Genomic DNA, 24,004 nt, shown 5'->3' with positions numbered 1-24,004 from the left:
TGTTATAATCAATTTTTTCCCTCTTCTGTGTTGTTCTGTTTTATGTACTTGGGAAACTACAGAAAATAAGACTTTCATTGAATCTGAACATTGCATAGTATAGCTGCTGTTATCCAGAATCCTAGCAACAGGCAAAAAAAAGTGAGGAAAATAGGTTAAAAAAAATGCATTTAAAATTGGTGTGCCTCGCTGTTAGTTCATCAATCATGCAATACCCGAAAGGGGGTGAGGGAGGGAGGGAAGGGAGGGGGGAAAAGGGGGAGAAAATGACACTGTACTTATTCAAGAAAAAAAAATGTCTGTATGTATCTTGGTCAATATAGTTTATAGTGTGGAAAATAAAAAAATTATTAAAAAAAAAAATCATGCAATACCCAACCTCAAGCAACCAGAAAATACACATCCAATCCCCATAGGTGCCAAATACCAGGGGTTTTACTGAACTGTACTTAAATTTAACTGGATTGTTTAAGCATTGACAGGAAGGTTGTTTCTGTGAACTGCAGTGGCCCGTTGTCCAAGATCACAAACTCAAGTCTTTCAGGCAGGTCCCAAGGCTGGGGATTTAAATAACACATTATTTTGTATCTTATTTTCTACATCAAATTCCTTTTTCGCATTCATTTTAACAGCCTAGTTAGAAGCCCCTTCTGGCCCAAGAAACCTGTGTTGCCCAATTAACATACCAACTGCCTACATTTCTGGAGGGTAGGAGGAAACGGAGCACCCAGAGAAACCTCACACAGGTCGCGGGAGAACGTACATACTCCTTACAGGAGTGGCGGATTTGAACGCAGGTCGGTGGTGCTGGAATAGTGTGGCACTAACCACAACCCTAATGATACTGCTATACTCGTGGAAATTATTCTATCGAGTACACCAATTTTATTAACTGATGATTACTATCCTTAGCTAGCATCAATTCACAGCTTTCCACAAATGCACAAAATTATGTAGAATGTTGTTCTGACCTATATATCCCTTCATAAAAAAATAAACTCTCCCTATCCCATAACCCTCTATTTTTCTTTCATCCATGTCTCTGTCTAAGAGTCTCTTAAACACCCCCATTGTTTCAGATTCCATCATCATCCCTGACACCCACAACTGTCTGTGTAAAAAAACTTGCCCCTGACGTCTCCCCTAAACTTCCCCCCCCCCCTCACTTTGCACCTGTCCTCTGATGTTTGCTGATCCTGCCCTGGGAAACAGGTGCTGGCTGTTCACCCTATCTATGCCTCTCATATGTAGATCTCTATCAAGCCTCTTCTCATCCTTCTATGTTCCAAAGAGAAAAGTCCCAGCTCTTGCTAACCTTAACTCATAAGATTTGTTTCAATCCAGGCAACATCCTGGTAAATCTCCTCTGCACCCTCTCCATAGCTTCCACATCCTTCCTATAATGAGGTGACCAGAAATGAACTTACTAAAGATTTGTAGAGTTGTAACATGACCTCTCTACTCCTGAATTTAATCCCCCTATTAATGAATCCCAGCATCCCATAGGCCTTCTTAACTATCCTATCAACCTATGTGGCGACCTTGAGGGATGTATGGAATTGTACCCTGTACTCAGCCTTCTGGTTTGTCCTTCTAATCCAGATTGAACTCCATCTGTCGCTTTTCTGCCCAATTCTGCATCCTGTCTATATCCTCTTGTTATCTTCGACAACCTTCAGCTCCATCCACAACTTCTCCAACCTTTGTGTTATCCGCAACATACTGATCCATCCATCTGCCTCTTCATCCAGGTCATTTATTAAAAAAAAATCACAAAGAGCAGGGGTCTCAGAACAGATTCTCTTCAGCACTCCACTCGTCACCGACCTCCAGGCAGAATACTTTCCTTCTACTACTACTCTGTTTTCTTCCTGCAAGCCAATTTGTTTTATCCACAGTCAAGGTTCCACTGATCCCATGCCTCATGACTTTCTTAATGAGTCTCTTGTGGGGGGCCTTGTCAAATGCTTTGCTAAAATCTATGTAGACCACATCTACCACCCTACCCTCATCAATTTCTTTTGTTATCTCCTCAAAAAACTCAAATAGACTCATGAGGTACAACCTTCCCTTCATAAAGCCATGCTGATTATCCTGGAGTAGACTTTACTTCTCCAAATGTTTATAGATCCTATCCAATAGTTTACACATCACTGAAGTACGAGACACTGGTCTATAATTCTCTCGATTCTCCCTATTTCCTTTTTAACCATTTGCCTTTCTCCAATCCTCCGGCACCTTCCCTGTGATCAAAGAGGGCTTAAAGATCATGGCTACTGCCCCAGGGATCTCTTTTCTCACTTCCCACAGCAGCCTGGGGAATATCGCATCCGGCCCCGGGGATTTATCAATTGATGTTTTTAAGAAGATCCAACACTTCCTGTTCCTTAATCTCCACATTGTCCAACACAGTCATTACATGACATTCCATCCAAAAACAAGCCATAAATATGATCGCACTGTTATGCCTTTTAATCCAATCCCCATATTTATTTATTTTCCAGAATTCAATCCATGCAACAGATTTCAATTGCTCCTAGTGGTGGAATATTCTAGTCTCCTTTAAAAAAAATTACCTTCAATTGTTTTTGTGGTTTACTAATGTCTGTTTTTGTAAAAAAAATTCTTCTTTGCTAGGCTTTTCTCAGCCTTGAGACAAAAGACACCAGAGACTACAGATGCTGGAATCTGGGTTGAGCTGCAACAGGGGAGGGGGAAGTAAAAGGATTGTTGATGTTTCGGGTGGAAATTCTTCATCAATACTGATTGTGGGGAGGGAAAGGAGCCACTACCAGGACAAGTGGGTGGGAGGGGTGAGATTGGGGCCAGCAGATCGATAAACCAGGGAGAAAGACGGTGAGAGTGAAGGGTGAAGTTGGGAGACTGAGGTAGGCTTGATGGGTGAGAGAGAAAGGAAGAAAGGGAGGAAAGAGAGGTGAAGGATGGGGGAGGAGAATGGAGGGAGGGGAGAAGGAATGAGGAAACAAAAGAGGTGTTGGAACAAGATGAGGTGGGGAGGGTGAAAATAGACACAACTCAGGTCACCTCATTCACAGCTTTTCCAAAATTCATCCGGTTCCAATCTCACGTCTCCACCGTCACTAGAGAATCAACCGCAAAGGTTCCTATTCCTACAGAATTCCCTTTGGTGTTCCTTATGGATCAATATTTTGCCCTCTCCCAACTGACGTTGCAACACTACACCTTGTCGACATCAGTGCCTGGTCTCCACAGGTAGGCTGACACCACAACAGCCCTAACTGTCTGCAATCCTGAAGATTATCCTACAGGTCAGACAGGACACTGCACTGAACAAAGGATAACCCATGTGCTTGCTCCTGGAGAATCATTCGATCAGGCAGGTCGAGAGTCACTTCCCCATGTCAATCAAGGTTAGCCCACCCACACCTTATGATTGGATCTCTTGATCACCTTGCCTCATCTGGGTATACCTAAGCCGGTCCCTCTAGCCCACTGCAGTATAAAGCCCATCACATGGAGGAGCATTCTCTCTCTCTCTCTTCCCTGCAAACGAACCCCAGTTCCACTCCAGGTTGTGAGCCATGAGCAACGCTGGAGAGTTAGTTGTAAGGTGCGTGCTGGTACGAGGTGGAGGGCTACTGTGGTGCACACCTGGAGGACTATTGTGTCTTATTCTTGTTATGTGTGATATCGTGGCCTGCTAGTTAGAGGGGGATAGTTTCATCTGTGCGTTTAACAGTGGAAACGGTGAATAATAGCCATGTCAGTTATAGTGAGCATTGATTGTTTAGTGGCACCCAATGCGCATGAACTGTGTGCGAGTGTGATCCCTATAGTCACTTCCCCCACGTGTAAATAAAGATCCTGGCTTGTAGTTAAACTGTGTTGAGACTCATCACTTCTTGGACTCTCTCAATGTTCTCCACCGTCACACCCCCAATCTGGCATTGCCTACACTGGAAGGAGCCAGGCAATTGTATTCAGGACTCCTCCAATCAACTTCATTCCCTTTTGCCAATGACTTCATCCCTCTCTGACAATGGCCTGAAACTACATCAGATTGCTTTCAACCTTGGTGTCACATCTGATGCCAAAATTACATCATGACATACATCTAAGCTGCTGACAAGACTCCCTATTTCTGTCCCTGTAATATGGCTTGACCCTGGATTCAGCTCATCCGGTTGGTAAAATCGCCAGTCACTTTTTTTTAGAAAAACATTTCCAACGTACGCCCCACTAGCCTTCCTACCGCCTAGCAGAATCTTCCAAACTGCTGCCTCTGTCTCACTTTCACCTTGCTCATTCAAGTTCAAGTTTATCACCTGACTGTACATATGTGAGGGACAGCACGATTAGCGTAGCAGTTAGTACAACGCTGTAGCAGCGCTCTGGGTTCATATCTGGTGCTGTCTGTAAGGGGTTTCTACATTCCCCCGTGTCTGTGTGGGTTTCCTTCGAGTGCTAACGTTTCCTCCCACCCTTCAGGGGGTTGTAGGCTAATTGGGATATTTTGCAGCTCGTGGGCCGGTAAGAGCCTGTTACCATGTTGTATGTCTAAATATGCAACCAGATGAAACAGCCTTTCTTCAGACCACGATGCATAATAATCACATAAATATACAAGGTACAGGAACATCAAAATAAGAAATGCCAGGCTGGGAAATAGCTTCTTCCCACAGGCTGTGAGATAGATGAACCAAATCATCCAAAATATTTATTTTATATTTTATATTACAAGGATGGCCAAACATGCTTAATGTAGGAGCCACATACAATAAACTTCAGATGTTTGAGAGCTGCAACAATCACACGATCGCAAGCCATGCCCACTAATCAATCATTGTGAGCAGCGGCTGGTTCAATTCCAGTCTCAGCCAATATATCTCCGCAAGTCGCGGATGATATGTCAAAGAGCCACATGCGGCTCTTGAGCCACGGTTTGGCCACCCCTGATATATATTTATTATGTGCTGTATATTGTGTCGGTATGTGCACCATGGTCTGGAGAAACACTATTTCGTCTGGTTGCATATTAGAGTCAGTTGATCATAAACTTGAACTTAAAATGGACAGAGGGATGGGGAAAGAGAACGCTTGGGGAGGAGGAAAGAGGGTAATGGAAATTGGAGAGGTCCATATTGATGCTGATTTGTTTGCAGAGGTTCAGCCATCTACAATGGGATTCCACCACTCAATGCATCTTCCCCTCCCCTTTGCTTTCCATAGGGATCGCTTCCTTTGCGAGTCCCTTGCCAAACCTTCCCACCCATCACTGCCTTGGTACTACCACTGAAGAAGTGCTACACTTGCATCTCCTCCCTCACTACTATTCGGGACCCAAAACTGTCCTTTTAAGTTAAGCAGCACTTCACCTGAGAATCTGCAAGGGTCATTTATTATTCCTGACACAGCTACTGCAACAGTAAGGAAAACTCAGTGCCAATCCTTTTCATTCTACACACCCATTGCCAAACCATGTCTTCCCACGGCCTCACGTCCTGCCAAATTGTGTCCACCCTCAAATTGGAAGAGCAAAACCTCATACTCTGTCTCCAACCAGATGTCGACCTCCAATTTCCATTCAGCCCCTCCCCCAGCATCCTTTCCCTACCCCTCTATCTCCTTTCATTCAGCACCACCACCCCCCCCCCCAAGCATTGGCTTGATAAATTCTTGCTTCGATTTACCCTCTACTATAATTTATTGCCAAAAGAATGTTACATCTGCAGTATCTCCACATTTGTCAAATGGAGACCAGAAAGGTGCCCTATGTAGCACAAGGTTTTTGATAAGTTCAACACGAGGCTTGTGTAAACCTCTCTCATGCAAGGTGAATTTTCCCCACTGACTTTGTATAAAATTGCTACCTTCCATCGACCGCATCGATGACTTTGCATGCAATCTCCTGCTCGTATAGGGAACGAAGCATCCGCATTCTGCGGGTTGGGCGACGCTTCAAGTTAATCAGAAAAACCTAGGAGTTAAAAAGCAAGAATTGTTTAAAAGGGTGGCACAGTTAGCTCATCACTATTGCAGCACCAGTGGCTCAGATTCCAATCTGCCGCTGACTGCAAGAAGTTCGTACGTTCTCCCCGTGTCCACGCAGGTTTCTTCTGGGTGCCCCAGTTTCCTCCCATGTCCAAAGTAGTACAGGGCTTAGTAGGTTAATTGGTCATGTGGTGTATTTAGGAACCACGAGCTCATGGGCAGAAGGGCCTGTCTCTATATTTTAAAAAAGGGCTTGAAGAGGACAGTGTGCTCGGGTCAAACATACCAACTTGGAGACCACTAATCAACTGAACCTCCACCACTGAAAGAGAAGGTCTGGAAGGTTTTCCAATTAGTGGCTTCCCCGTAAAACCCTCTCCCAGAAATGTTTGGAAGAGTGATAGTTCCAAGTTTCCCATTACTTTTGACATTCATTGTCATCCCTTCAAGATCGGATTGGAATCCTGAAGCTTTCTACCTGATGCAATTAAGGGGTAAATTCGCCAAACAGACATACATGGTGATTCAAACACCATCAATGCTTTCTCAGGGCAAATGATCAAGCTGGCTTCTTCCGCATCCCAAGAGCAAGTTACCTCATCAAAGCCCATCTTATCCGGGTACTTTGGTAGCACGGACACATATTTAGACGGCTCCAGGGGGGAGTGATTCACTGAAACATAAAGAGAGTATCGTAACATGGAACGCTTACACTTCGTCTCACAGAATCCAAGTATTTGGAACACAGGTTGCTAATCAGCCCACTGCATCTGTGCCAGTTCTCTGAAACATCCATCTCAACTTCTGCACCTTCCAATAAGCCCCTCAAATTTAAACACCCCTTCACAACTTACTGCAGAATCTGCTGCCACTGCTATCTCAATTTATAACATCCCACTGCGCAGAAAAATGACCTATTCCCCCCCCACTGCAGTCGGTTTTAAAGAGCTTCCCACAATGTAAACATGCAACCTGGCTCACACACCTGAACACAACCACAAGGTAAACACAGCTAAATGCTAAAAAAGCTTATGTTGGAATTGGCAGGGCAAGCCCCAATTTGAGGCTAATGCAAAGACAGATGATGTCACCACAGGGAACTGAAGCTCAGCAAGTCAAGATTTCCACAGACCTGGGATCTCTTTGCAGTAGGGAGTGACAGAGGGGTGGATGACTGACTTAGTGAAGGGGTTTGAGAGAATACACAAAACAGGCATATACTTGTTAGAACATAGAACAATAGAGCCCTTAGGCCTGCAATGTGGTGCTAACGATATAAACCTTCTCCACGATCAACCTAACTCTTCCCAACCTCATAGCTGATCACACTTCTTTTTTTCTTGCATCCATATGCCTTGAATATCTTGAATGTCCGTATTGTACCAGCCTCCAGCATTACCCCTGACAATGCATACCAGGCACCTACCTCTCCCTGAGTTTTAAAAAAACCTTTCCTCTGCCATTTCCCCCCAAACCTTCCTCCACTCATCTTAAACCATCAATTGGCCACTGGTGGCCTGGGTAAAAGGTGCTGAGTGTCCACACTATTTTTGCCACTCAATCTTTTAATACGTCACTTTTCATACTCCATCGCTCTAAAGAGAAAAGTACTAGCTCGAAAAAAACCTCTCATCATATGACATTTTCTCCAATCCATTGCAGCATCCTAATAAATCTGTAGACCCTCTCTAAAGCTTCCGTACCCTTCCAAAACTGAATACAACATGCTAAGTGTGGTCTAACCAGAGTTGTTAGAACTGCAAAAGCTGGTCATAAATAGGATAGTCACCAATAGATGGAACAGGGATTAATTCGAAGATGGTGGAAGCACTTGCAATCAGTGTGTTTAAGAGGGCTTTAGATTGACACAAAAGTCCAGGGAATATCCAGAATGGGAAAGTGCTGATGGCCAAAAGGAAGGGGCATGGATATGGTGGGCTGAAGGGCCTCTTTCTGGGCTGTGCAACTCTATGACCAAGACTCAGTCACTCACAATAACTGCCCTGCAGAGATAAACCCAATGACCTACCCATAACCTCCAGCTGGACATGAATGAAACTCTCCACCTCGTCCTGCATGGTGCTGGTTGATTTCAGGGGCACCTGCAGGAACCCAAAGTGCTCTTTATTACTGATGTACATCTGGACCCCTGAAACAAATACAAAATGTTCATGAACTGTGGTCACCTCCACACTATAAGTTGCATAGATAATGACACAAGTAACAGAGAGGTTTGCCATCACACCAATTACAACAACAACATTCATTAAATTTGCAAAAACACTGAGGAAATGAGAGTGAGCACCAGAGAGCAGTGATTGAAGTCAAAACACAATGATGGAGAAACTCAGCAGATTAAACTGAGTATTTTATGTAGCTGAGATAAAGGTCCATTACCAACATTTCAGGCTTGAGCCCTTCGTCAAGGTGTGAGCAAAATGTAGGCAGCTGCTGAATAAAATATTGGAGAGGGGGGGGGAGAGAAACAGACAGACAGTGCCACAGACAGAAGGGCGATAGGTGGATAAAGGAGGGAGGGCACATCAGCAAACAGAGGGAAGGAGAATGGCTCTATGAATGGAGAGGGAAGGGGGGTGGCAGGTGGAGGAAAGAAGACAGAGGGCTGGGGGAGGAAGAGCAGGGAGTGGTCCAACAGAAACTGGAGAAGTCAATGTTTATGCTGTCCAGTTGGAGAGTTTCTAGTCAGAATATTAGGTGTTACTCCTCCAATTTATGGGTGGTCTTGGTTTGGTAGTACATGAGGCAAATGGACAGACGTGTCTTTGCAGGAGTGGGACGCAAAATTGAAACGATTGGCCACGAGAAGATCTTGGTCATTGATACGGACAGAGCGAGGGTGCTCAAGTAAGCAATCTCCCAGTCTACATCCAGTCTCTCCAACATAGAGAAGGCTACAATGGGAGCATTGGACGAAGAGATCGACTCCTGCAGATTCACATGTAAGAACTGTTTGGGGCCCCAGATGGTGGTGAGGAAGGTGGCGTAGGCACAAGTATGGCACTTCCTGTGGTGACGGGAAGGTGCCAAGAGGGTGATTAGTGGGAAAGGATGAGAGGACGAGCGAGTCAAGGGCTAGCGGTCCTTATGGAAGGCAGAGAGAGAGAGAGGGGTATCTGGTGGGATCATGTTGTCTAGGGCAGCACAGTTGGTCTAGCAGTTAGTGAATCCGACACTGTCTGTAAGGAGTTTGTACATTCTCCCAGTGTCTGCATGGGTTTTCTCCAGGGGCTCTGGTTTCTTCCCACCATTCCAAACGTACCGGGGTGTAGGTTAATTGACTGTAAATTGGGACACAGACTCATGGGTCAAAATGGCCTGTTACTGTGCTGTCTGTCTAAATTAAAAATTAAATTTGATGGAAAAAAAAAAGAGGATAATATGTTGGATCCAGTGAGGAAAAGAGGAATCCTCTGTTTCCAGTGGCGTAGCTAAGGCTTGCGGGGGGGGGGGGGGGGGGTGGGGGGCAACCCTGAGCACGTTCTTCAAAAGTGGCGCCTTTTTGAACTGTGCTCACTGTTTAGTTTCCTGTGATGCGCTGGAGGGAGTGGTCTGGTCGCTGGCATCTGGGGAGGAATAACTCCAAAGGTATTTATTTCTCCTTGGCTTTCAAAATTATGTTAGTGATAAAAGGTTTGATTTGTTTTCATTTTACATTTAAAGTGTAAAAGAATTAAATAACATATGTGTTTTTATTAAGTTTTGATTTTTAAATAAATAACAATTATGTACTTCCTTTAAAACTATATTTTCCTCAAGTTCTTTGTGTTTTGATATCAAATCTAAAATAAAAATGTATAATAAATTTAAAATTATATGCGTTGTGGTGGTGGCACTGCCACCCTTCCCCCTGCCATGAATCCCCTCCAACATGGCCTGGCTTCAGCACACTGAGCATTTGGACTCTCCACTCAGGAGGGAAATTCTCGCGTGCTTGCCTTGGTGTAACTAACACTATTTGCCTCCGTGTTAATTCTTGTCTGATGCTTTTTTTGAGTTTTGGAGACGTATCTTCAGGAATTTAGCTGGTTGGAACATGGGCTCTACGTTAATTTACACCCAGATAGCGATTAAACAGCTCCATTCTCCTTCCCCGTCTCAGGGACTTGCACGCTTCTCACCTCCTGTCTCTAAACAGACAGCTAGTCTAAGCTCAGCACCGATGAGGGCAATGGCGCTCCAACCAAATTTGGACCAAATCTGAGAAACAATTCATCCGAATCCCACCTTCGTTGCATTATATGAAACTCTACGGCAGAGTCTCCAGATTGGATGCTCAGCTTGTGCAGGAACCAGGAGAAACAGGCCATTCAGCCAGCCATCTAATTCATATCTCCACTCATCCCATTGACCAGACTCAGTCTAGCCTTGGCATGTTTGGCGTTAGCAGGTTTCTCCAGGTACTCGTTAACTATTGTGAAATTTTCTGTCTCCCCAACTGCCCTGAGACCTCCCCACATTCCATCCCCCCCAAAAAAATTCTGGGATTAGATGCAATGGAGGAATTGAGAGAAAGGAGAAAGTTTATCTCCCAAAATGGAGACAGAAAGATCAAGGGGAGTGTGTCGCCAGAGAAGTACCAAGTGAATTTGAAGTCGGATGAAAGTTAGTAACAAAATTGATGAGCTCATCAAGGATGCATGAAGCAGCAGCAATGTAGCAGAGGAAAAATTGAAGAGTCTTTCCTGTGTAGATTGTTTTACAAAGCCAACAAAAAAAGTAGACATAGCTGGGACCCATGTAGGTACCCATGGCTACTCCACTTAGAGAAAGTGGGATGAGTCAAAGGAGAAGTTATTGAGGGGGAGAACAAGTTCTGCCCTGCGGAGGAGGGTGGTGGAGGAGGGGGAGGGGACTGGTTGTTGAGACCGATATTTCCGCTACTGCAGCGGACAGAACCAAGATGCTCAGCAAAATGATCCCCCAGTCTGTGTCCAGTCTCTCTGAATTGAGGGAACCACAATGGGAGCACTAGATGACCTCTGCAGGTACACAAGTGTTGCCTCACTTAGAAGGACTGTTTGGGGCTCTGAATTGTAGTGAGGGAAGAGGTGCATGTGTAAGTGTGGCATTTCTAAAAGACAGATTGACAGAAGAGCACTAGAAAAATACATATTCAGATAAATCAAAAGTAAAAATAGATAATTCATCATTGGAGTTTGTTTTAGGTTATTCACGATATGTCTGAATGATCTATTTATTCTGCCCATTTCCAATGGTTTACAGTTTTACAGCCGTAGACTGGTTCACCCTCTAGGAATAACTAGGATGATCTTTTTTTGGGGAGAAGAGACTGGTCTATTGCTCTGGCCCAGGATTGGCCGGCGCTCCTGCCGGAGTTCCCCATCTTCCCGCTGTGCGGGAGGTCACCTGGGTTTTTTAGTAGTAATTTTTTTAAATTTTTCACGCTGTGAACCTTATCAACCAAAATATGTACAAACGTTTCTCATTAAATTTACAGAGGCATTTTCTCCCTTTTATCCCCCTTTCCCTCCCTCCCCTCTTCCCACCCCCCTCCAAAACCAAACCCATAAATATTCAACATATACAATACAATAAAACCATAAAACAATATCTTCACACAAAGGAAAATAAACAAGAAAAAGCGTCATCTATTTGTAAAACACTGAATCTAGTGGTTTTGTCTTCGTATCATTTTCATTTTAGGTGATGGAGGTTCTAGGCAAGGTCTCTGTTATGTTCCATGTATGGTTCCCAAATTTGTTCAAACAATGTGACTTTATTTTTTAAATTACATGTTAATTTTTCCAATGAAATACCTTTATTCATTTCCATGTACCATTGCTGTATTCTCATGCTCTCTTCCATTTTCCAAGTTGACATTATCCATTTTTTTGCTACTGCTAGGGCTATCATAATGAATTTTTTTTGTGCTTTATCCAATTTGAGGCCTAATTCTTTACTTCTTATGTTACTTAAAAGAAAGATCTCTGGATTTTTTGGTATTTTTGTAATTTTATTTAATATCTGATTTAGTTCTTACCAAAACGTATTCACTTTTGTACATGTTCAAATTGCATGTACTGTTGTTCCCATTTCCTTCTTACAGCGAAAACATCTATCCGATAATGTTGAATCCCACCTTTTAATTTTTGAGGAGTGATCACTAGGATGATCTTTAAGATGATAAATTGATGTGGTTACGATAGATTGATGTGGTTACGAGAGATATAGAGACGGTAAGATGGATACATCAATAGCATAGCTTCTGAATTAGATCACACAGTCTAACTCTGTTTTGAATGTTCACACACATTCAGGCCAGACCTTGGAACTCACCTGCTTGCCTGCACGAAAATGCAAAGACAATGATGTCATCAAAAGACCACGTATAGTCTGGGTGTGGGGGGTAAAATGCCAGTTGTTTGGAGGCTTCTTTGCGGAGATCAATCAGCATTGTGGAGTGTACCATGACCACAGGGAAACAGCCTAGTCTGTCCCGTTTCCGTATCGGAGGATAGGCTGGAGTCCGCTTGTAATAACCCTATTGCGAAAGTAAGCCCATTCAACAATCCATTTTGTTACCAGCCCAGAGGACACCAAAACCCAGCAGCAATAGAGATTCACCAAGACAAATCGTTTCTAAAACAAAAGTTGCTTTTAATTATCTTTAAACATGAAAACAGAATCACATTTTAACTTATCACTATTAACTTCACTAACCCCCTTCAAATTCTAACTGTGTGTGTGTGTGTGTGTGTGTGTGTGTGTGTGTAAATTCAGAAAAGTTCTTTGATCACAGTCCAATCTCACTTCTCATTCCTCCAAGTTTACTGGTTGCAGGCAATTCTTACACTGTGCACAGAATTTAACACCAGGCTTTGGTGCTTGAAAGGTAAATGGTTACCACTCAGGAAGGTTCATGTCGGTTTTCAGAGAGAGACTTGTTGTTCACTGGACACCCACAACTAATTCCTTTTAATCAGTGTCTTGCTGAAAAAACTTGCCCCATCAGGGTTTTCTAGATGATAACCTCTTTCTTTCAGGTCACCACAGAATTTTGTTTCTCTTATTTCAAGTGAAACATTAGACAGCCAGTCCTCTTGTGTGGACCACCAGGGTTTTGACCAGGCTGAACTAAGCACTCACAACCTGTCTTCAAGATGTTTTTTTCCCACAAGCTTGCCAGCTTGTCCTGTTCCAGTCCCAGCTACTGCTGCTGAACTGAATTCTCTCTCTCTCTCACTCACTTGGAGAAAAATCTATTTTACTCTCTCTACTTGCAAAACCACATGATGAACAGCAACCTCCACTCAGACAGCCTGAGGCTCCGAATTTACTCCTCCAAGTTCTTTCATCTGTTGCTTTTCAAAACAGTAATCCATTAGTGAAGTCCCTTGGGCACTCCCAAAGCTTTTGCGAAGGTATTCAGAGCAGAATATCTAGCTTGAGCAGAGCTACATTATTTTAAATGAGATCTGTTTTGAAGTGTTTATATGTGACCTACACTAAAAAGTCTGCCCCAGTTTATCTCCCAAAGACGTATCTATAATCTGTCGCAATTTCTACCTCAATTCTTGGCACTGAAGAATGTTAGATACCAAATGCAACCCTGGAGAACAGGACAGTCAGGTCTTCAAAGAGTCAAGACGAAGACAATGAGATGATTGGCATTTCTCTGAGAAGGAGTGCTGGCATTAATGAAGATGAATCCAGGAGGGAGAAAGTGAGAAAGGCGACAATGCAATGTTGAGAAGTTGAACTCAGCAGATAAAATTTACAAAGGCTTCTGGATTATTTAGGTTAGGAGGAGTTTCAAAGGAGGTGTAAAAAATAAAATAAATGCTGCAAGCTCTCAAACTGTTTCAGAACAATCTCATCATTCCACAAAATAAAATCCAGAATGTAGTTTCCAACAAGCTCATTTCCCCGTTTTCTGGTACTGGTTTTATACCCAACCACCAGCTGGTTCATACTGCTGTTTGTACTGTAGTTTACCAATGGACCCAGTCTAGAGAATATATTATGAAAGTTTAAAAATAGCCGGAGTCCAAAAGGTTAAAAAAAACAGGGCCATCCATACCTCAGCGGTCATTCCACACCAGAAATTGGAATAAGCGGAGCGCGAGTCCAGCATTGGGGAAACCACAGTCTTATTCTGCGCTATGAGTAGAGTCAGAGTGTTTGGATTGGTCAGGAAGTTATCTGCATCTACAAACTTAAAAGAAACAACAGCATCAAACAAGAGTTACATGGATGCATGGCATCTTGGAACATACGACAATACATAATTCAGTTCAATTAAAGAAAAGGTTTTGGATTTTTCACTGTGATTTAGTTTAATGGAGCATTGTAAAACAGCACACCTATCTGCACTTAAAAGCCAAAGGGCATGTTGCAATACAGGGCAATGCCTTGGAGGCTGAAAAAGGTAGCAAATCTAGCCAGGTCCTCACAGGCTCTGACCTCCCATCCATTGCCAACATCTGAGGTCCTGCCTCAACAAGGCAGCCAACTTAACAAAGAACCCCCTATACCCTGGTCACAATGCCTTCTTCAAGGAGAAGGTACATGAAGCCTGAAGACCGGCAACTCTAGGTTCAAGAGTAAAACCAAAAGTTTGCAGACACCATGATCGAAGTAAAAACTCTCAATGCTGGAGAAACAGTGTCCTTTATACAGCAAGGATAATGATGCATAACCAGCATTTCAGGCTTGAGCTTCATCAAGGTATGAGCCAAATGTAGGCAGGCCTGGGTGCTAGTCTACATTTTGCTCCCATCTTGATGAAGCGCTCGAGCCCGAAATGTTGGCTATATATCCTTGCTACATAAATTTTTTTTATTTATAGGTTGAAGAACAGTTTCTTTTCTCTCCTTTCCATATTAATCATAAAATACACTAACACCTCAAAAAGGACTGCACTACTATAAGGCCTTTCCTTTTTACTTGGACTCTGGTAACCGTGAACATTGATCATTTATCTGATATATTTATAATCCCTTTTCAATTTAATATATACTAATGTCAAATACGAATTCAATGATATCATGGAATTGGGTTGTATAAAAAGGGACAATGAGTCAGCTTGTAGGAGGGAGATTAAAAACTTGACTGAATGGTGACCTTACACTCAATGTCACCAAAACTGTCGACTTCAGTAAGGGAAAACCAGAGGGGCACGATCCATTGATCATTTGGGAATCAGAGGTGGAGCGGGTAAAACAAAATAATTAATCCCAAAAATCTTACAAAACTAGAACCAAATCCTTATCATATGATTAAGAACTGGGTTAAGATCTTGTCTATTAATACATCTTAATTTCTTTTTTAAAGCATCATTGATTGATCAGGCATTTTTGAAATGAAAAACTAAAGGAGTCATAACCTTTTCAGACCTAATTGCAGGAGACTGCTTAATGTCTTTCAATCAGTTTGCAGACAAATATGATTTCAGCAAGCAGAATTCTTTTTAGGTATTTGCAAATTAGGGACTTTCTGCGTACTTCCAAACTATCCCTCCGCTTACCCTTCTAATAGACCACCTTTTTCAGGTGTATCCACGTCAAAAAGAGTTAATTGCTACAATGTATAATTGGTTACTTAACTTACGACCGATATCCAACAGTAAAATTAAATCAAAATTGGAATTCCAAGAATCACTTCCAGACCATCAATGGGATCATATTTTACGACAAGTAAATACATCAATTTGAACATGTCATTCCTTGATTCAGTTCAAAATGATACATCGAGCACATATGTCTAAAGTTGGCTCATGTTTTTCCCCAATCAAAATCCTACTTGTGATAGGTGCAAAGTTGAGGTAGCCACTTTAACTCCTATGTTCTAGTCATGTTCAAAACTAGATAATTTCTGGAAAGGTGACTTTGAAACCCAAACAAAAGTTCTAGGATTAGAATTAAAACCAAATCTATTCGCAGCTATTTTTGGAATCAAAGCAGCGGAGAATGGGCGTATGCCTGTTTTAGCACAGCAAATAATTGCCTTTTCAACATGATTTGAAATGGAAGCAGAGGTGAAGAGGGTGAGAAAATTTAAGTTTTTGGGAGTCACTAACTTGGAGGATCTTTCTTGGACCCAACACACTAATGGCATCGGAAAGAAACCACATCAGCGCCTCTACTTCCTCAGGAGTTTGGAGGTTTGGCAAATTTTTGCAGATGTGTGGTGGAAAGTGTGCTGACCAGCTGCATCATGGTCTGGTATGGGGATACCAATTTCCCCTGAGCCCAAAGCCCTGTAAAAGGTAGTGGAGACAGTCCAGCACATCACGGATAAAACCCTCTCCACCATCAAGAACACCTACAGGCAACGCTGCCGTCGGAGAGCAGCAGCAATCCTCACACCACCCAGCGCATGTCCTGTTCTCGCTGCTGCCATCAGGAAAGAGGTCTCCGGGCCACAAGACTCGCACCACCAGGTTCAGGAACAGCTGCTCCCCCTCCACCATCAGACTCCTCAACGACAAACTCAATCAGGGACGTTCAAGGTCACTTACTTATGTTTTATTGATTTTTTTCCTCTTTATATTGCACAGTTTGTTTACATTTCTTTATTTGTTTACTTGTGTACATTGAGTTTTTTTTGCACAGCCAAAAAGTGGTAATTCCGCCTGGCCCCTCGGGAAAAAAAATCTCAGGGTTGTATGTGATATCATGTATGTGCTGTGACAATAAACCTGAATCTGTTGTAGTTATTTTTCTGTTCATGAAGTAGTTGTTCAGCTGCAGCAAGGAAGAATTTTGCTGTATGTACAATGGGTGACGAATGTGCTATGATTAATCTTCAGTCTAATGTTAAAACTATATTTCACATATGTATATATATTTTAGTAAAAGTTATTTGTGGGCTAGTTACAGGGTTACACACACCCATACAATACATTCAGAAGAGAGTTCAGTCTCGGAGTCAGTCGACGCTTCTGGAAAGAAGAGCCATAATGGAACGGAAGTGGACTTCATTGACTTAAATACCAGCTATGGTTCTTAAAAGCAATTAGGCCTCTTGAACAGAGATGAGATCAGAGGTTGTTATGGAAATTGAATGATTTTGCAGAAATGAACCTAAAACTGTTAAGGATTCCAGTACCTGGTCATGTGGTGCTGTTATGTGTTATTCCTAGTAAAAGGGGAACACAGAAAATAAGAGGACTTAAAACCACTTTTCTGAATGCTCTTTTGGAAATAAAGAGTGCAGCCTCATCATAGAAGAAAACTCTGTGACTCTTAAGAAGGAAACTAAAAAAGAAAATTTGACTTCCTGGAAAGACAGGACTTGTATTATCCTATTCACAGGAGATGCAACATATGTGGTTTTTAAATAAGACCACTTCCCTTTTATACCCAGAAGATAGACACTCTTGTTTGAAGAATATCTCTATGAATGACAGCTCATCAAGAGAATTATGAGTTGAAAGAGATCTGATATGATGTTTAAAAGCACTTTATAATTATTTCTGAACTGAAAATTTAAGACCTTCAAGCAAGACCAAAATGATGCTCAAGTTTTAAAACTTACTTTTCAGAGTTGGGACTTTAACACACACATTTGCGCATAGTGGGGGTTTAAATTAGAGTTAAGTAAGAAACATTATGTTATTAATAGTTTAATAAAAACTATTATTTTGAATTTACCATTGTCTGGGGAATTTTCCATTGCTGTTCCTTTGTTGGTGCTAACAAAATCTCTCTAGTCCCTATCAAAATTAAGAGGGTTGTTAGTTCGTGACAAATATAAAGACAATAAATTCATCATCATACTTGGGGGGGGGGGGGGGGGGGGGAGTTAGAGGAGACTAAGCCATCAGTTCCTAACCAATGGATTTCTGGGTCTGTTTTATGAAGAGTTAGTCAACGGGGGCTACATCCTATATCCTCACTTCATCGTGCAGGTGTGGTAACTATTCTGTGAAAACAAACAACAAAAACAGTGGGTCACATAAGAAATAACTGGATGATCTATTTCAGGGAAACTGGTTGAGTGACTGGACAAGATTCTGTACCAGGAAAACCCTTCCTTGAACTGAGTGGTAGGATCGTTTGATTCACCTCAACAACAAGGATGTCTCACTCATGTTATAGCAATGTTGTGGCTGATGGCTGAGATGTTTGCACTCTGGACTCAAACTCACAACTTTCGATTTCAGGAGATACAGGGTTACAAGAGAGGCCAATGTTTCTCGTTGGAGACCAGAACAATACCAGCATCAGTCTGGCACTAAACTGATGTTCGTCACTAAAATGATGTCCGACCCAACAGCCCAGAACAGCATTCACCAATTAACACCAAGGCAGATGTACTTATTTCCTCTTCCCTTTATCTATTGACGGCATTTATTGGAAGCACTGCTTAAAGAGGGCTCATAGAATTACTGAGGATCCCAAACTGCTACTGTCAGTAGGATCATCAAGATCATGACAGACCGGACTGTGAGATCGATGAATGGTATCCCATAAACTGGGACTTCTACTCCCAGGGTGGGGTCTTCTATTCGAGAAAATTTAAGATATCCTCCTTCAGAAAACGTGGCTTCACCTCCACTGCTGTAACACAGCCCTCCATTTCCCACATATTGTATTGGCCCCTTCTGCCTCGATACGCAACAAAGACAGAATTCCCCTTGCCCTCACCAACCACCCCTCCAGCCTCTGCATCCATGACCTCAGTCTCTCTCAATGAAATGGAGTAAATTATTTATATATATTTAATGTTATATTGTTTTGCGTGGATGTGATTATGTGCTGAATTTGTAAGAGTGTGCGCACACGCGCACTGAGAATCAGAGAAATGTTTCATCTCATTGTGTGTGGAGTCTGATGATAATAAACTTGAAATGATTAACTACAGGCATCAGGAATTCTCTCCTATTCCATCTCCATTTAAGTTTATGTTTGTCACAAAATACCTCATACAGTGAATAAGATTCTTCAGTTGTTTCTTACAGTTGTGTCAAGAGCACTAGAATCACAATGGAAAGTAAAAACAGTTAGCACCTAGCAAGGGCAGCATGTGGGGTTCATTCAGGAGCCTGATGGCTGAAAGTCTTCCCTGACAGTCCTTACCAAAATATAGTCAGCCCATCGGTCCCTGGCTGACTTCAGGGCTGCTTGTCGGAGCTTCATCACATGATTATATCGAGAGTCTGGCCAATGCTTTGGACCAATTTCATCAGGGTAAGATCTAGAACCCAACATTACAAAGAACACAAAGGACTTTAGTAGCAAGCATAAAACCGGCATTTCAAGATCCAATTTATTGTCATTGTACTAAAACAGTGACATATTACATGAAATTGCCCCTGCTGTAAGGCAGACACATTCACCATTGGCAGAAATTGCCTGGTGCCTCTTTCAGTCAGAGAAAGAGAAGCAAAAGAGAGTCCCCCCCTCCTCCCCGAGTCACCTTGTGTCCGTAGATTTGCAGACTCCGCAGCCAGAGTCCAGTCCAAACCAATGACAACCTAAGCTCCAGATCCGAACCTCCTACATGGTCAGGGACCCCTCTGCAACTTTCACCAAAGATGAGCAGACTAACATATTCCTCTACTGGCCTGCCCATTACTAACACTGCCCATGAACTGTTCTAGTCTTTCCTCCAATTGATTAGTTTGATTCTATAATCCTATGTCCCTTGGTCACATCCCTGGTTGCACTTTGATTTCATGAATGTAACATGGCAGTTAATGACCAGTTTATTTGGGATATTTTATTCAACACTAAGATGCAACACAAAAAGGCAACCTTGCATCCAGAATGAAAGCTTGTGTTGAGCTCAGGTATCACCATAAAATGGATATTTATAAATTCAAACACAAAATTAATTGAACGGGCTATTGTGTTGATGCTTGTTTTCCTAATTTATACTCAATGGGTATCACAGGCAAGACTGGAGTTTCCATCCATCCTAGTTAATCAATAAAGCTCCCTAGTACCAGTTAACTTTCTGTTGATTCCTGGTGAGAAGTGCAAGAATTTTAAAATGTGGACCTTCCCCAGGTTACAAACGAGCTCTGGTTTTATAATCAATTTTATTCATAAATCAGAAATTACACAAAAGAGAAAAAACAAACTTCAGAAATGAAAGAGATCAGAAGCATTAAAGACCAATTTGAAAGAATAATTACTAACAGCGGGGGGGGGGGGTGGGGGGGGAGGGGGAGAGAGAGAGAGAGAGAGAGAGAGAGAGAAATCTACTTCTGCCATTCGTAGGAATAATATTTTTTAAAATTTAGACGTACAGCACAGTAACTGGCTCATCCGGCCCACAAGCTCGTGCTGCCCAAATACACCAAATTAACTTACAAACCCTGTATATTTTTGGAGGGTGGGAGGAAACTGGAGCACCCGGAATAAATCCACACAGACACAGGGAGAACTTACAAACTGGGAAAAAGATAGCACCAGATTCGAGCCTGGATGTCTAGTGCTGTAATAGCATTGCATTAACTGGTACATTTTGTAAGTGGAAAAGACTTTGGTGAGGTAGTCTATTGGGAATCTAGAGGAATACTGTCTGTTCGAGTTGGAATGGATCGACAAGAAAGATGGGCAGTGGGCAGGATGGAAGGAGGGCAGATGATAGGACCAGAAATGGGTCAGCAGGAAAGGGAGCAGCAGTTAACTCAGATCAATGTGAAACATTCACTCATGCGACTGAAGTGATAACCCCAGTGTAGAACAGAGCTGAGGGAGAAATTCTTTTCCCAGAGGGTGGTGAATCTTTGGAATTCACTGCAGCGGATGGCCGTGGGGATATTTAAGACAGAGGTGGATAAGTTCTTGATTAGCAAGGGAATCAAGGGTTACAGGAAAAAGGTTGAAGAATAGGGTTTAAAGGATAGTAAATTATCCATGAAATGTCAGGGTGAACCTGATAGGGCGCATAATCTAATTCCACTCCTATATCTTATGGTCTTGCTTGATGCTCTGGTTTCCGCTCATCTCCATGACTTTCAAGTCAAGGAAAACCAAGGCAAGAGCTTCACAATGGTGTTGCCAAAGACCAAGGTTTGATCCTATCCTGTATGGAGTCTGCACATTCTATCCAGGACTGCACAAGCTTCCTCTAGATGTACAGTTAGTGGTAGGATCTAGGATAATTGATGAAATGTTGGAGTAATTGTTTTTTAAAAAAGGGATTAGTGTAAATAGGTGGCTAATGGTTGGTGAAGACTTGATGGGATGAAGGGCCAATTTCCTTGCTGAATTTCTATGCCTCTACGGTTATGTCAATGAAAATCATCGAGACAGTTCTGAGGTAAATAGTTATTTCATTGACAATTAGGGGAGCACGGTCAGTTTAGCAGTCAGTGCAACACTATGGCAGTGCCAGTGACCTGGGTTCGCATCTTCCATTGCCTGTAAAGAGTTTGTACGTTCTCCCAGTGACCTAGGCGGATTTCCTCCGGTGTTCCGGTTTCATCCCATGTTCCAAAGGAATAGGAGGTTGATTGGTTAATTGGTCACACAGGTGGCATTTGGGCAGTGCAGAGCCAGAGGTTACCACGCTTCACTCAAAATTAAAATGAACTGATAATGACAAGCACAGCCTGCTGCCCATTCGGAAACTCACTGACTATAGCCAGCAGCTGAACTTACTTTGGTTCATCCATGGGTCTCCATTCAACGGAATGGTAAAAGCTCTGTACATTGATCAGCCATTCCCTCATCACCGCTGTGGTGTTATCTACATTGTGGTCCGTAGCAATCCTACAGGGAACAAAGCAAAATGTCAGTCAAACAGGCAAACTAGCACAAAAAGGAGACTTCTCCAAAATGTCATAACTCACTTCCACACCTCAAGGCATTCCAAAGTCTTTCACAATGAATAAACTATTGCTGAAATAGTGATTTCCAAGTTCAGGTTGATTATCATCTCACTGTACATTTATAACCAGGTTTTCACACACAATACATTTTTCACAAATTCAGCACCTAATAATCACATACGAAACGTACATAAAAATATAAAATAAATAAACAATTACTTTACTCAGTTTCATTTATAAGAGTTTTATATGGGATACCGTTCATGAATCTTACAGTCTGCAGGAACAAGTTATTTCCCAACTGGCAGTCCTGATTTTGATGCTCCAGTACCCCCTTCCTGATGGTAGGAAATAAGGTCCTGCACACAGCAACTTGACTTTTTGAAGCTATACAAAATGTTAGTCATGATCCTGGAGAATAGGAGACAGAATTTCCATTCATACCTCAGTTGAAAGATGACCCCTCTGACAACAACCTCAGTATCAGTCCACACAAGGGTGTCAGAACGTGGAGAAGGACTTCAACCACAATTCTCTATTACTCAGTAAGCATATTATGAATTGACCAATGACTGAAACAACATCAAGTCTGCTTTCCTGAGGAGTCACGTGATGAGAGTAGTGGCCGGTAGGGGAGTTCCAGCCCTCTCCAGAAAAGCGAAAAAAAGGTAGAGAAAAAACAAAGTCACTAACACAGAAACCATAACAAATTGAAAGTGAAAGTGTGGAGAAAATGGCAGCAAAGAAAGAAAAACCAAAAACAATGGGAAGAAAAGAAGAAGGAAGGATGTCGGAAGAGGAAGGTGAAGGCCTTACCGGTACGAGGAAGCCCGCCGTGGAGAGAGAAGCCTGCTCTCTGAGGTCAGTGGAAACCCCAAACTCAGAACTACAAAGAAGGCTCAAGGAGCCAAACAAAAGTGCGCAACCGCGCATGCGTGATGCACAAGACAATAACAACACCGACGGGAGGGGGAACCTGCTGAGGAGTAAATCTCCACAGCCGAAACAGACAAGTATAACACGACAGCAAGACTCTCAACAGGAAAACATAGAAAATAACGAAAACAAGAAGGAAGAGAATCAAAATAGGAACACTTTTAATAAAAATAAGAAGAACAAAAATACCCAACAAAATAAAATAAACAACCCAACAAGAAAACCAGAAGAGACAGAGGTAAAAGACACAGATCCTGGAGTGGACCCAGAAGAAGAGGAGGGAGAACACAGAGAAATGGAAGATGAAGGGAAGGGCAAGTAATGGATATTTTTTTTTTAAAGAATATATGGAAACAGTAAAAGAATGGCAGACACAAGAATTCAATGAAATAAAAAGAAGAATAAAAAGTACAGAAGAAAAAGTGAATAGATTAGAGATGATCATGACAGATATAGGAAAAAGAGTAGACAAGGTGGAAGAACGAGAAACAGCCATAGAAATGGAGGTAGATGACTTAAAAAAGAAATTAGAAGAATCTGATAAAAAAGTTAACGAAACACAGGAGCTGTTAGCTCAGAAGATAGATATAATGGAAAATTATAATAGAAGAAACAATATAAAGATAGTGGGCCTTAAGGAAGATGAAGAACGCAAAAATATGAAAGAATTTATAAAAGAATGGATCCCCAGGGTCCTAGGAAGAACAGAATTACAGGAAGAAATGGAAATAGAAAGGGCACACAGAACATTAGCCCCTAAACCACAACCAGAACAAAATCCAAGATCCATTCTAGTAAAATTCCTAAGATATACAACAAGAGAAAATATATTGGAGAAGGCAATGAAAAAAAATAAGAGAAGACAAAAAACCACTGGAATACAAGGGTCAAAAATTTTTTTCTATCCAGTTTTGAACTCCTGAAGAAGAGGAAGGAGTTTATGCAGCAAAAACGACCCTATGGGAAAAAGGTTATAAATTTATGTTAAAATACCCAGCGGTACTTAAAATAGTTATCCCGGGGCAGTAAAGAAAACTATTCTCGGATCCGGAAAAAGCATGAAAATTTGCAGAACAACTACAAAACAGACAGAGAGATGAAGAGATGTAACAAGAACAAAAATTACAACTATATATATATAAAATATAGAGTATAAGAAAGAACTAAGAAGGGAAAGAAAGGGAAGAAAGGAAGTAAGGAGGGAATTAAGAGAGTGACTTTTGTAATATATGAAGATTAAAATCATTTCTGGGGGGGCTGGGTGGGGAAGAATAACAGTCACTGCGAAATCAGTTGACGCTTGCGAGCGGATTCGCAAATCCAAAT

General features: G+C 42.1%; 1 protein-coding gene across 1 annotated transcript in view; it reads right to left on the bottom strand.

Annotated features, from left to right (window-relative positions):
* Nucleotides 1–24,004, bottom strand: part of LOC138758572 (procollagen galactosyltransferase 1-like) — a 102,496-nt gene that overhangs the window by 12,388 nt on the left and 66,104 nt on the right. Inside the window, exons 2-8 of the mRNA XM_069927697.1 lie at nt 21,573–21,683; nt 19,038–19,155; nt 14,036–14,170; nt 12,292–12,496; nt 8,003–8,122; nt 6,570–6,646; nt 5,853–5,959 (exon numbers count right to left, since the gene is read on the bottom strand). Coding sequence (XP_069783798.1) covers nt 5,853–5,959; nt 6,570–6,646; nt 8,003–8,122; nt 12,292–12,496; nt 14,036–14,170; nt 19,038–19,155; nt 21,573–21,683 — 873 coding nt within the window. The remainder of the gene's footprint in view (nt 1–5,852; nt 5,960–6,569; nt 6,647–8,002; nt 8,123–12,291; nt 12,497–14,035; nt 14,171–19,037; nt 19,156–21,572; nt 21,684–24,004) is intronic.

This window comes from Narcine bancroftii, chromosome 3, assembly GCF_036971445.1.
Source record: "Narcine bancroftii isolate sNarBan1 chromosome 3, sNarBan1.hap1, whole genome shotgun sequence".
Classification (NCBI taxonomy): domain Eukaryota; kingdom Metazoa; phylum Chordata; class Chondrichthyes; order Torpediniformes; family Narcinidae; genus Narcine; species Narcine bancroftii.
This window is presented reverse-complemented; position numbering and strand designations above follow the sequence as displayed.